Source organism: Polypterus senegalus, chromosome 13 (assembly GCF_016835505.1).
Source record: "Polypterus senegalus isolate Bchr_013 chromosome 13, ASM1683550v1, whole genome shotgun sequence".
In the NCBI taxonomy this organism is placed as follows: domain Eukaryota; kingdom Metazoa; phylum Chordata; class Cladistia; order Polypteriformes; family Polypteridae; genus Polypterus; species Polypterus senegalus.
Window position 1 is genome coordinate 151,677,305 of NC_053166.1, and position 13,895 is coordinate 151,691,199.

Genomic DNA, 13,895 nt, shown 5'->3' on the forward strand with positions numbered 1-13,895 from the left:
CTTCATCTGCTCAATGACAGCCGAGACGGCATCATGAACTTAACCTTGTGCATTTCAATCCCTTTTTTATTCTTACAGTATGGCAGCAAATACCAGCTGACGCTACATCAAAAGAAATACTTTGCAAAAGAAATATCTATATTGTTGACAACTCTGATCCGTTAAGTAAGGACTAACTTTGAGCTGTCAGGAAAGAAAAAAGACCAAAGTGACACCGAGGGTGCAACTAGAGTGGGGGGGGTTGGTCACCAATACTACAATGTGTTCACTTTTCAGACGCCCCCACATTTATTTATTTTAAACTAGGGGGCTTCGCTCGCCAACCCCTCTCCCACCCCCCACCCCAATCTCCAAGTAAGGAGATGCGGTCGCTCCTCCGAAACCCCTCTTAAAACGGTGATACAATGGGAAACAAATACAGTTTGTTTTTTTTTACCTCCTCTTTGCTCGATCAGCTGGTGGCTTGCTGCTGCCGCCGCCGTGCCGTGTGATTTGCATTTCGTGTGGTGCTTCAAACGTTTAAAAGCCTGTACAGCACCTGAATATTCAATCTCTTTTCTCTGTTCCGTTACTTCACCAAGTAATATTTTCAGTTTGTTTGTGCTAATGTGATTGTTACTCTCATTTTTGTGGGACTTTTGAATTTTCCTACTTCTATTATTTCTAACCTGCTGTGCATGTGTATCACAGGACTTGCTTCCAAAGGATGTAAGAATGACGTGACTTGTCTGTCTCGCGGGACGTGAAAGTGTCCCTCTTCCAAAGATCACGTCTCATCGCAAGATTTGCTCGATCAGCTGCTGGCATTTTGCTGCTGCCATGCCACGTGTACTACACTTCGCTCGTCTAACAGCCACCCACCCCGCCAGTGCGAAGAGGGGGCCTGAACGCAACCCAAGGAAATACGGTCGCTCCTCCGAAACCCCGTCTTAATGGTGATACAATGGGAAACCAAATTTTTTTTTTTTTTTAACCTCCTCTTTGCTCGATCAGCTGCATGGTTGCTGCTGTGCCGCGTGATCTGACTTTCGTGCGCCACTTTCAACGTTTTGTAGGCACTGCCTTGTCTCTCTTCAGACATCCTAAAACACTATTCGATCTCTTTTCGCTGTTCCGTTATTTCACCGAGTAATATTTTCCGTTTTTTTTGCACTAATGCCATCTTTTCTCCCATTTTTTTTGAGACTCTCGAAGTTTTGTACTTTCATTATCTCTAACCTGCTCTGCATGTGTATCACGCCAAAAAAGATCGAAGATATGGACATAGGTGATATGACAGAAGTACATGGATATTGTTCAGCTTTAAAGTTTAAGTCGGAGACTTGTAGATCATCTAATTCGTGTTGCTATCGGGGGAAGAAAAAAAAAAAAAAGTAGTGTTTCTTCCCAATGAAGAGGCGTATCTGCGAGAATTAAAAGATTTGTTGTTTGGTGAAAGTGAATTCCCGCGAGAGAAATCATTTCTCATTTGTGTGAATGCTACTGCTAGAATCCTAACTAGGAAAAGGTACTTGGAGCACATCTCTCCAGTTTTGAAGTCACTACACTGGTTACCTGTGTCATTCAGAATTGATTTTAAAATACTGCTTATGGTTTACAAAGCCTTAAATAATCTCGCTCCATCTTATATATCGGAGTGCCTGACACCATATATACCAAATCATAACCTTAGATCCTCAAGTTAGGGTCTGCTTAGAATTCCAAGAGCTAAAGTTAAAAGAAGTGGTGAGGCGGACGGCCTTCTGCTGTTATGTACCTAAAATCTAGAATAGCCTGCCAATAGGAATTTGCCAGGCTGATACGGTGGTACACTTTAAAAAAAAACTGCTAAAACACCTTAACATGGCTTTCTCATAACTTCATTTTAGTTTAATCCCGATACTCTGTATATTCAATTTATTATCATAACTATTCATGGTGGCTCTAAAGTCTGTACTGACCCCTACTCTCTCTTCTGTTTCTTATCCCGGTTTTCTGTGGTGGCGATCTGTGCCATCACCACCTACTCAAAGCACCGTGATGTTCCTACATTGATGGATTAAAAGCCAGAAGTCTGCATGACCATCATCATCAAGTCCTTCTATGAGATCCCTAAATACAAAGAGGACCGTTTCATTTATGTTAGGTAGAATGCCCAGAAGGGGGCTGGGTGGTCCCGTGGTCTCGTGACCCCTGCAGATTCTATTTTATCGCTCCAGCCGTCTGGAGTTATTTTGTCCTCCCTGGCCATCGGACCTTACTCTTATTCTATGTTAATTAGTGTTGTCTTATTTCAGTTCTTACTGTGTCTTTTATTTCTCTTTTCTTCATCATGTAAAGCACGTTGAGCTACATTATTCGTATGAAAATGTGCTATATAAATAAACGTTATTATTGTCAGACACATTTCTTGTAGACGTTGTTGTCTACAAGAAATGTGTCTGACAATAACAACAACATTTATTTCTATAGCACATTTTCATACAATATAAAACAATATTCACTCACGGGGAGATACGTTGCGTTGTCACGATGTAATTCCAAAGATGGAATCAAAATTTAATGTGATATTGACGAAAAGTGAAAAGAGATCAAATATATGGACATAGGCGATAGGAGAGAAGTATGTAGATATTGTTCAGCTTTAAACTTTAAGTTGGAGACTTGTAGATCGTCTAATTTGCGTTGCCATCGGGGAAAAGTAGTGTTTGTTCCCAATGAAGAGGCGTATCTGTGAGAATTAAATGATTTGTCGTTTGGCGAAAGTGAAATCCACAAACGTGAGCGACTGAGACGCGAAGTTGCTGGCATGTGGTGCAGGCTTGGGGGGTTGGCGAGCGAATCTGCTAAATAAACACAAGTAAAGAGTTTATCGAAGCATTCCGACAATCTTGTGTATACTGACATCTCAACAGAGTGTTTCAAATCAGCGGGCTGCATTGATTTTCTGACAATGCAGTGGGCCAAAAAGTAATAAAGCGGGTGCCATCATTGTTCAAAACCGCTCCTCAACTGGCAATTAGTTGTTTTTTTTTTTTTTTCCCTGGTGAGTTAAAGGGTTTTAATGGGATAAAAATAGAAGCATGGAAATAAATCAAAGCACAAACAGACCAGCAAGAAAAAATAATACGTCAGTGAGATCTTTTAAGAATTCTCTAGCCAACCTATTGGTGGTGGGGGTGGGGGGGGAACACGTCCTGTAGCAATTAAAAATACTGATTTTAGATAATATGAGGGGAGGTTTTTTTCACTCGTTTTAATGATTAGCTGAAAAATCTGTAATAGTAATAAAAGCAGCTCATTCATTTTTTGGATCGGTTTAAACGTTTTATAGATACTGTTGTTTAATTAATTTCAAATCTGGTTAATCCAGTTCAGGGCTGCCAAGAGCTGCCTCCTTACCCAGAAGCATCAGGTAGAAATCAAAACATGCACGGGACATCATTCCATCGTCGGGCACACTTCAGTACATACAGTACCTTTTCTCGCTCGTATTTGGCTAATTAGATGTTGCCAAATGACCCAACACGGAAATCTTTAGGCTGCAGAAGGAAAACCAGACCAATGAATGGTGCATCACGAACACGGGTGTGATAAACCAAAAGGGTGTGCAAAAAGGAGACTTTGTGCTGCTGGTCTGACAGGGCGAGTGGAGGTAGGAAAGCCAGTCGTTACAGGACGATCGATAGATAGATAGATAGATAGATAGATGATAGACAGATGTGAAAGGAACTTGTGAGACACGCCTGGACACCACATCTTTATACAAAAAGCACACACGTTTATTCACAGTTCTGCACACAATACAGTCCACGGTGCTTCCCAGCACCAACCACCGTCAATACGGGCCTTTAACTCAACGTCCTGGGACCGCCTTTCCTCTCTCCACGGGAGCCTCGTCCCGCTCCCACTCCCAACTCTAGCTCCCAGACTGTAGGAAGGCGGGCCCTTTTATTCTCACCCGGATGTGCTCCAGGTGCTCCCTCTGACGACACTTCCTGGTGTGGCGGAAGTGTCGGGAGAGCACTTGGAAGCACTTCGGGCGTTCCTGGAGGGCTCCTCCTCCATCTTTCTGGGTGTGGCGGAAGTAGATAGTTCCCGGGCCCTCCGAGATTCAGGGCGCCCCCTGGCAGTGGCCACGGGCCCCAATGGGCTTGAGCCTCCTTGCTCTTCTCCCGTGGTGGTCCTCTGATCCAGGGCAGTTGCCCCCTCATGGGCCAGAGGAAATACATGCCACCTCCCAGTCCTCCTGGGCGTCCTGGCTGGGTAGCAGCCCCAGCCACTCGCCACACACTATATGATAGATAGATAGATAGATAGACAGATAGATAGATAGATGTGAAAGGCACTATATAATAGATAGATAGAGATAGATAGATAGATGAAAGGCACTATATAATAGATAGATAGATAGATAGATAGATAGATAGATAGATAGATAGATAGATAGATAGATAGATAGATAGATAGATAGATAGATAGATACTTTATTAATCCTAAGGGGAAGTTCACGTACTCCAGCAGCAGCATACTGATAAAAAAAAAACATTATATTGGCCCGTGACTTTGGCTCAGCCAGATGTCTTCCTATCAGACTTTCTTCCAGTTTCCCATTGCCATTGGACTGTGCAGGACACCACTGGTCTCACTGACACTTTAAACTTTTTTTGCAATTTCTGTAAATGAAAGGCCTACACTTCTAAGGGTAATAATGCTCAGTCTCATTTCATTTTGCCATTTTCTTGCCATTATCAATGAAATATTGTCCAAGCAGTACTTCAGAGGGTGTAGTAACACAGTCTATTCCAACTCGGCTTTAAGACAGTCATAGATAAGTAATCACCAAAAGTTGGGACACCGGTGCAAATTGTTTGCTTCAACTTGTAAGGTTTAATTTACTTTACTTTTTACCTGAAGGTTGTAACCCGTTACTGGTTCCCTGAAGAAGGTAATATTCTGAAACCAGTAATGGCACACTGCATGTTAAACTTGACTCGAGTATTCCTAGTTTTCATCCTCTTCCTCTGTACGTTTATCATTCGTTTGCTAAGAGGTTAATGCGCTTGCTACTTCCTGAGCAGCTCTTCTTTTTTCTACCCTAGCGGCCCACTTCTTCTCTTCTTCCGTCTGCATCTTTTCGCGTTAAAACTGATTAAGTCAGCAAGAGTGAAAGGGAAGGTCTACAGGACAGTAGTGAGACCAGCTATGTTATATGGGTTGGAGACGGTGGCACAGACCAGAAAGCAGGAGACAGAGCTGGAGGTAGCAGAGTTAAAGATGCTAAGATTTGCACTGGGTGCAACGGGGATGGATAGGATTAGAAAGGAGTACATTAGAGGGTCAGCTCAAGTTGGACAGTTGGGACACAAAGTCAGAGAGGCGAGATTGCATTGGTTTGGACATGTGCAGAGGAGAAATGCTTGGTATATTGGGAGAAGGATGCTAAGGATAGAGCTGCTAGGGAAGAGGAAAAGAGGAAGGTCTAAGCGAAGGTTTATGGATGTGGTGAGAGAAGACATGCAGGTGATGGGTGTAACAAGATGGAGAGGACAGGAAGATATGAAAAAAGATGATCCGCTGTGGCAGCCCTTAACAGGAGCAGCCGAAAGAAGAAGAAAAACAAGTCAGTGTTTGTGTTGCCATTACTTAGTACGTTTTCTTTAATTTTTCACTTAAGAAGGCACTTAAGTCTTCAATCTGCCTCAAGAATGATTTAAGATATGAAGAGTTAGGGGAAGGGACGGTGAAGGTGGTAGAGAATGAGAACAGCAACCATACGCATGTGCCGCACACCCGTCCTGCTGGTCACTGCAGAGAGCTAATTCTACAATAAAATAATAAGAGGAATAACCTTGGAGGTCAATCATCCCCCCGAAAGTGGATAGTAGACGTCATGTAGTATATGTGGAGCAAATTTCAGATCAATGCGTCAAACGGTTTGTGAGCTACAGGTGATTTAAAATCCTGGACAGACAAACGGACAGCTACGGTAGCGTATTTTATAAGAAGATTTCCTTTTTCATGGTTTTGGCTAACCTAAACTTTAAATTTAAACCTCTGGCAGTTTACTGCTTACATTTTTACCATTTTGCATTTCAACGGATTAAATCTGAAGATAAACTGGAAAAGTGGAGATGTTCTAAAACATATTTATATATATTTATATATATATATATATATATATATATATATATATATACACACACATACACTGTAATGGACGGCCGGGACATCCCTGCTGTATATGGTCCGGGGGAGCAGCCATGGGCTCCTCACTACCTTCCCCGGGACTCTTGGTGGCAGCCTCCCTGGCTGACGATGGTGCCTCAGTTTCCTGCAGGGCTTTCTGGGAGATGGAGTTCTCCACAACCCTGTGGGGATCTGGGATGGCCGCCTGGGGGTGCTGCATGGACCCCAGAGCCCACCTGGACATCTCTACAGCCCCGCCCGGAGGTGCAATTAGCCACAGGTGATTAAGCACCTGGAGCACTTCTGGGTGGGCTATAAAAGGGCCAGCATCCGCCACTCATTAGCCAGATTCGGGAGGAAGAGGACAAGGTTACCTGAGAGAAGTGGTGGTGCCAGCGGAAGTGATTTGGGACTGTGTTAAAACGGACAGAAATCTTTTATTTATTCTTCACCTGTGGGGAACGTCTTCCTCGTGAACCCCACAGGTGAAGAAAAAATAAAAGATTTCTGTCCGTTTTATTAGTGCCTCAGTGTGAATCTGTGCCAGGTCGGGTGCTTATATAGCGCCATATTCACAACACACACCACTGGTCAAAACAAGCAAAAACTGAAACGTCACGCGTCCATTTGTATTCATCCCCTTTGCTATGAAACCTCAACCTATTAACATCAGAAGTCACATAACCAGCGGATGTGCAATCAAAGTGTCACATGATGTCAGTATTAGCAGACCTGTTCTGAAAGACCCCCCAACTCTGCAACACCACTAGGCAGGCAACATGAAGGCCAAGGAGCACTCCAAACAGGTCAGAGATAAAGAAAGTTGTGGAGAAGTAGAGATCAGGAGTGAGTAATAAAGAAATATCCCACAGAGCCCCATCAAGTACATTAGAACAAACAAACCACTACAAACCTGACAAGAGAACGGCGCCCACCAGAACTCACAGACTGGGCAAAGAGGACATTAATCAGAGAGACATAAGAGCCACTAAGTATAACACTGAAGGAGCTACAAAGATCCACGGTGGAGATGGGACTATCTGTGCACAGGACCACTTTCAGCCGTGCACTCCACAGAGCAGGGCTTTACGGAAGAAACATCCATTGCTTAAAGAAAACGATAACAAAAAATGTTTGGGGTTTGCACAGCAGCATGTGGCGGACTCTCCAAACACATGGAAGAAGAAGGTTCTCTGGTCAGGTGAGACTAAAATTGAACTTTTTGGCCATCATGGGAAACGGCATGTGTGGCTCCAACCCAACACTGCCCATCACCCCAAGAACACAATTCCCACTGTGACGTATGGTGGTGGCAGCGCCATGCTGTGGGGTCAGGATTGAAGGAAAGATGGAGGACAATAAATATGAGGCAATTCTTGAGAAAAGCCTGTTTCAGTCTGCCAGAGATTTGAGATGGAGATGAAGGTTCACCTTCCAGCAGGACAATAAATGACCCTAAACATCCTGCTAAAGCGACACTCGAGTGGGTTAAAGGGAAACCTTTTAAATGTCTCGGAATGGCCAGCTGCATTGTTGAGAGCATCCTGACCAGCTGCATCACCGTGTGGTATGTGCTATGGACCACAAACACCTGCCGAGATGATCACCAGGACCCCACTGCCCTCTACAACTGCAGAGTCCGCAGGAGAACTTCCTCGATCCTCAGGGACCCCCACCCACTCCCAAACACGAACTCAGGCAGGAGGTACAGACGTATGCAATGCAGGACTTCCAGGCTAAAGAACTCTTTCTTTCCCAAGGCCATTAGACTCCTAAATAACTGACTGGAGTTTATAACCGTGGGCCACCTCAATTCTATCGACCTCACACAACTGTATTGGACTTGTCTATCATACACCTACCTGCGTAATTACACTTTAAATGTCTATTCTGTTTTTATACTTTATGCTGCCTCTGTTACTTATTATCTATCTGCTACTTATTATTGATGTTTATCTTTATACGTTGGTTTTGTCATTTGGTGTGGACAGCAAAGAACGAATTTCACTGTATGAATGAGTGGCATGACTTGAAGATGACCGCACACCAACGCAAACCCATGGAACTTGAAGGTGTTGGAACAGTTTGGCCTTGATGAGTGGGTGAAAATCCCAGTGGCTAAGCTAATGGAGACATTGAACAGGAGCAGCAACAGGCGCTTCATCAAAGTACGAATACCTACACACACTCAGGATTTCTGTGTTTCTGTCTTAATTATTCTTTGTGTCACAATAAAAAAAATATTTTGCACCTTCAAAGCAGTAGCCATGTTGTGTAAATCAAATGATGCTAACCCCTCAAAAAAAAAAATCCATTATTGTTCCAAGTTGTAATGTGACAAGAAAAAAAAAAAGGACAAACACCGAATACTTTCGCAAGCTAGAAATATTGGCCGGTTTGTCCACAGTTGACAAGACACCCTTGAAAGCCTCCGGGTCAAGCCTGATAATAAAGAAACAAACCACGCTGAGGTGAATACTCGTAACCTGGTCAGCGCTTGGTTTGGCCGCTTTCTCAAAAGAACACAATGAGCACAAAACACTGCGTATGCAAATTCATCAGGTCTCGTCTGTAAAGGCTGGCTACGGATTGGGTCACCGTTTAAAAGCATTGTTCTGATTGGTCAGCCTTTAAACTGGATAATAGTCCAACAATAATAATAATATTATAATTATTAATAAAAAATAATAAAAAGAACATTAAAATGGCAAACGAAGAGAGACACACTGAACAAAAGAGGACTTGAAAAGCGCATTATGTTTGGCATCTCGGAGCTACCTTTTCCCTATGGAGGATGACACTGGTATTTGGTGTGTATTTAGTGAAGACGACCTGTGTGAGGACCAGTATGGCGTTTTGTTCCTCAAGCTACAGATTTGGATGTCCTTCCATCCATCCATTTTCTAACCCGCTGAATTCGAATACAGGGTCACGGGGGTCTGCTGGAGTCAATCCCAGCCAACACAGGGCACAAGGCAGGAACCAATCCTGGGCAGGGTGCCAACCCACCGCAGTTGGATGTCCTTATCCTCTTATTTTATTGCCCCTCTCCTCTTATTTTATTGCCTCTCTCTGTCTTCCCTTCCCATTCTATCGTAGGTTTATTCCAGCTTGCCTTCTTCTCTGAAGACATCTGACAGACATTTTTATACGAAATCTTCCGTTTCTTGGCAGTCTGTCACGTGGAATTGCCTTCATTCTGTACAAAAAGAAACATTAGACTGAGATGCTTCTTGACAAAGTGGTTTCATTTGGGCCATCTTTTGATACCGGAACTGAACTTTACGAATGTCAACACCATGTTAACCCAAGGACATCAGGTTTCACTGGTGCTAAAGCAGTTAGAAAGGTTTCTCTAATAACCAATTAACACACGACTCATGAGGGATAAGCAAGGGACTTTTAAACTAAAAGTCAGTCACTGCAAGCTGTAATAGCCATTATACGCACTATCTTTTAAAATTAGTTTAGAACATTAGAACACTGGAGACGAGAACAGGCCATTCAGCCCAACAAAGCTCGCCAGTCCTATCCACTTGTTTCCTCCAAGAAAACATCAAGTCTGATTTTGAAAGTCCCTAACATCTTACTGTCCACCACACTACTTGGTTGCTTATTCCAAGTGTCTATCGTTCTTTGTGTAAAGAAAAACTTCCTAATGTTTGTGCGAAATTCACCCTTAACAAGTTTCAAACTGTGTCCCCGTGTTAAATTTAGTTTAATGGTATCTTGATAAAAGAAAGGCCATCAATTTCTGGGTGACCCCACACAGTATACAGGCTTAAATTACAAATCATGGAGTCAAGAGTCGATGGTCCCATAAATTACGGAGTCCAGAGTCGAAGGGTGTGACGGCCGACTCCACAGCCCTGAACACGGGGAGCACAAGCAAGCTGAACACAACAGGCACCCTAAACCACAATCCAAGCCAATCATGCTGCATCGCTGCTATGCCTCCCCATCGGTGAATTTTAGCTTTTCCTACATTTTTCTATCAAAAGCAGTAAAATGAAACAGAGAGAGAGAGAATATCTTCCTTACCTTTCAGCTGATCAGCCACCACACTCGGCCCAACTCTCTCCATCACTTTGCCATCTTCGCGCAGGTACCGATCGTCCAAGAAGTTAGCCGTCACTTCCGAGATGTGCACTTTTCCTGCTACGCCCAACTGTTCCATCAGGTTTGCAAGGTTCACGTCATTCGACCACACGTCAAACTTAAAACGTTTCATTCCCAGGATGCCACACAGTACGGTGCCAGTGTGTACGCCAACCCTCATATTAACCATTTCTTTCTTTTCTTGGCAGAACTGCTCAATGGCTACAATCATGCCGAGGCCCATCTCAATACAGCAGTAAGCGTGGTCATTGCGTGGTTCCGGACATCCCGCCACACAGTAATAGCAGTCCCCCAGCGTGCTGATCTTCTCACATTTGGTGATCTCACAAAGTCGGTCAAATCGTCCAAAGAGATCGTTTAAAAGACCCACGAGGGCATGGGCCGACTTATTGGCGCTCATCTTAGTAAATCCCACAATATCAGCAAATAAAATACTGACCGGTTCCATGCGCTTCATGTTAAAAGGACGAAAAATAATGTGAGCCTTCGGAATCGAGCTCTTTTTTTTCTTGCTCTTCGGACTAGAGGCCGAGTAGCGCTTGACGGAGTTTTCACTCTCGTCATCTCCTTGTTTCATCAACTCATCGGCCACCATCCGGGGCATGACTGAATGAATCATTCGCTCTTTCAGGACCTTCTCGACCTCCAGGTCTTTGCCGTGCATGATTGACTGGCCCACCTTGAGGAAAGTGCTTCGCAGGCGAACTTCGGACATAATGAACAAGTGGATGCCGATGGCGTGCGCACAGATGTGCAGGAACGCTTTTCCTGGAGCCAGCCAGTATTCAGCACCACTTGGGTCCAGGTTTCCGGAGAGGAAATAAAGAACTTCAAAAAGGGTCGAGTAGAGGACTCCAAGCATCACGCAAAGGTAGAGGTGCAAGTGCATGACTGTGTAGAGCAGCAAGAGCACCTCCATGCAGAGGGAGAAACTCCCCACTGGCGAAAGACATGGCTCCAAGAGGTTTGTGATATTGCTATCGTTTGAGAGGGATGGCTTCACTTTTTGGAATTGGGGTGCTAATGTTAAGGCAAACGTCACTATAAAGAGAAGCAAAGAGACCCACGTGTACATGCGGGCATAGAAACGAGAAAAAGTGAAAATGAAAAGCAAAATGCAGAATCCAAAGAAGCCCACGGTGGGGGACAAAAAAATAATCCAATCGCACCTTTCCTTGTTGATCACAAAATAGATAGTCCACAGTAGGCAAGCGCTGGCCAGGTACAGGAGGACGTATCGAAATCGCCGCTGGGTCTGGGGGAAACACCTTTCCAAGCAGGCCTCCTCCAAGTTGGATGAATCGAACCGCGGGTTCCACCACTGCTGCGAGGACCTCTCAAAGAGTTGGGGCAGCTTCTTCTTCGGCCGTCTGAGTTGCGCCGTCGGCCCCCGACGGGCGCCCGACTCTCCCGAACTACAGCTGGACGAGATGCTGTACTTGCAGTGCTTGGAGGAGCTGCCGCTACTGCTGGCGGCGGCAGCGGCGGCCGCTGCCAACCTGGGGTTGATCTTCACCACCACACCATCTCCTGTGGCATCACAGCTGACCTCAGAGCTGTGGAACAGAGGCTGCTGCGGAGAAGCCATGTTTAGAAGGTGGGTGGATAACAAAAAAAAAAAAAGAGAGAGAAGAAGAAGAAGAAGGTCGTGAAGAAAAAAAAAGCAAGGCAGCAAATGGACTTCTCGGGGGATTTTATGCCAGGCACAGACTTTAACCCCACTGTGGAACGCTTGCACTTCGGCACTTGGCTCCAGAGTCTTCAAGTGTCATTCTTAAGCCTCGGTTAGATTGCGTCAGTTGGCGGCCAGCCCTTGGGTACACACTTGTTTATTCCATGTCGTTCTGCCCCAGTCATCGCAGAAAGCGTCCTCGCATGCCTTTTCGCCCCCTTTTCTCCTGCGTTCACACACGAAGCCACAACCTTCACCGCCGTGTCCTCCCCTCGACGAGTGACAAGTCTGCCTTTTGCGCTCTCCTGGCCCCTAATTGCGCATTTGCGCGACGACACCGTCGGCCCGTTTCAATCTCCTCACACGCCCCTTCTTTTCACCCCCCGGCTTGCAAGACTCTGCGGTGGGCACGTCTGTCGCACAGTTTTACGAGTCTTCCTCCGCTTTAGCTCGTGCCATCGCTGGTGGCATGGCTTTTCTAGAAATACGTTTAAGCTGGCAGACTGACAGATCTGCAGCGTTATACAATTGCTGGTCTTCCCGTCTGCTCATTTCCATAAGCGCTCAATCCTTCAAAAAAAAAAAAAGAAGAAAATAAATAACAACCGGCTGCCGCTGCTGTCTACTCGTGTTTTCCCGGCTGGGCCTGCAGCCATCCGCACATCCACGTCCTTTCCTGAATAGCCTCCACCAGTGCCAACCGCCGGGACTCTGGAGCTGAAAGAAGACTCCGAGACGTGACTTGAAAAAGTGGAACGCAAAGTACTTGCCAGTGCTGTTTATTCTTATTTCCGCTCATATGCAGATGACAAGACACGATCAGACACCATAAAAAAAGAACTGAAAGCAAATCCTGTGGGAAGGGATCGCGCATTCAACGCAGGGAAAGTCGTTCTCCTTCTGGCAGTTTGAAGGGAAAAACTTCCTCCGCGCATCGCGCCTGGTGGGAACGCGACGGGGCCTCTTGGCAAGAGGGGAGGTGATCGATGTCGCCGCTTCTCTGTCTCTCGCTCTTTCCTCCTCTCGGAGTTTCTCTCAGGATAGCAGCCCCCAGGGGAATGCGCTTCACTTCTGGGACTTAAATTCAATTACTGTCACTTGAAAGAAGTGGACAGGGCGCTTCTTTCTTTTTGCTCCTCTAGTTTTAGAACTAGTCAAAGCGTCCATTCACATTAAAAACCATAATAAAAAAGAGAGAAAGAGAGAGAAAAAAAAACAACTCACAACGCCGTTATCTTTTACTTCCTGCCTGCCCCGACAGTACACTGAGAGGGGCTGCGGTGGGGGGACGGAGGTCGCTTCATCGCCAGACAGCCACCATCTTCTCATCATCCAAAGATACGAGGAGGAGAAACCAAACAGCACAGAAGCGACTGAGCTATGGGAGGTGGAATGGTGCGCGCGCACGCACAAAAGCAGGCGAGCCGGGGGCACGCGCACGTCGATGCGAAAAAATAAAAAAGGCAGGTTGGAACTGCACCCAGTGTCGCAAGAGCTCTTCGCAATGCGAAAGTGAGCGACTTTAAAATGATAGACTCGGCTCACGGAATTAAATGAAAAACTTGAACTGTAGGTAAGTGTGAAACAGTATCACATGTACAAAAAAAAAAAAATAATAAAATACACGATTTTAGCAGAACGCGAAGAGAATTCCCCACCTGTCATTTTCACCTGTCACCTGAGGGAAACAAATAGGAATTTAGACGGGGGTGGCACAGTGGGCACCGCTGCCTGTGAAATCAGGAAGAAGAGCTGAGAGATCACGTGAATGTTAAACGATTAGACATATAGATGGGATAGAATAGGCACTATATAATAGACAGTGATAGATAATAGGAAAGGCACTATGTACATGATGGATAGTGTGGAGACTGGCCCGGACACAGACAGACAGACACGCTTATTTCACCCACAACACATTTATTTACACAGTGCA

At 45.1% G+C, this 13,895-nt stretch overlaps 1 protein-coding gene across 1 annotated transcript in view; it reads right to left on the reverse strand.

Annotated features, from left to right (window-relative positions):
* adcy9 (adenylate cyclase 9) overlaps nucleotides 1-13,440 on the reverse strand; it is a 90,134-nt gene extending 76,694 nt beyond the window's left edge. Inside the window, exons 1-2 of the mRNA XM_039775821.1 lie at nucleotides 13,184-13,440; nucleotides 10,210-12,529 (exon numbers count right to left, since the gene is read on the reverse strand). Coding sequence (XP_039631755.1) covers nucleotides 10,210-11,875 — 1,666 coding nt within the window. The 5' untranslated portion in view covers nucleotides 11,876-12,529; nucleotides 13,184-13,440. The remainder of the gene's footprint in view (nucleotides 1-10,209; nucleotides 12,530-13,183) is intronic.
* Between the last annotated feature and the right edge of the window lie 455 nt (nucleotides 13,441-13,895).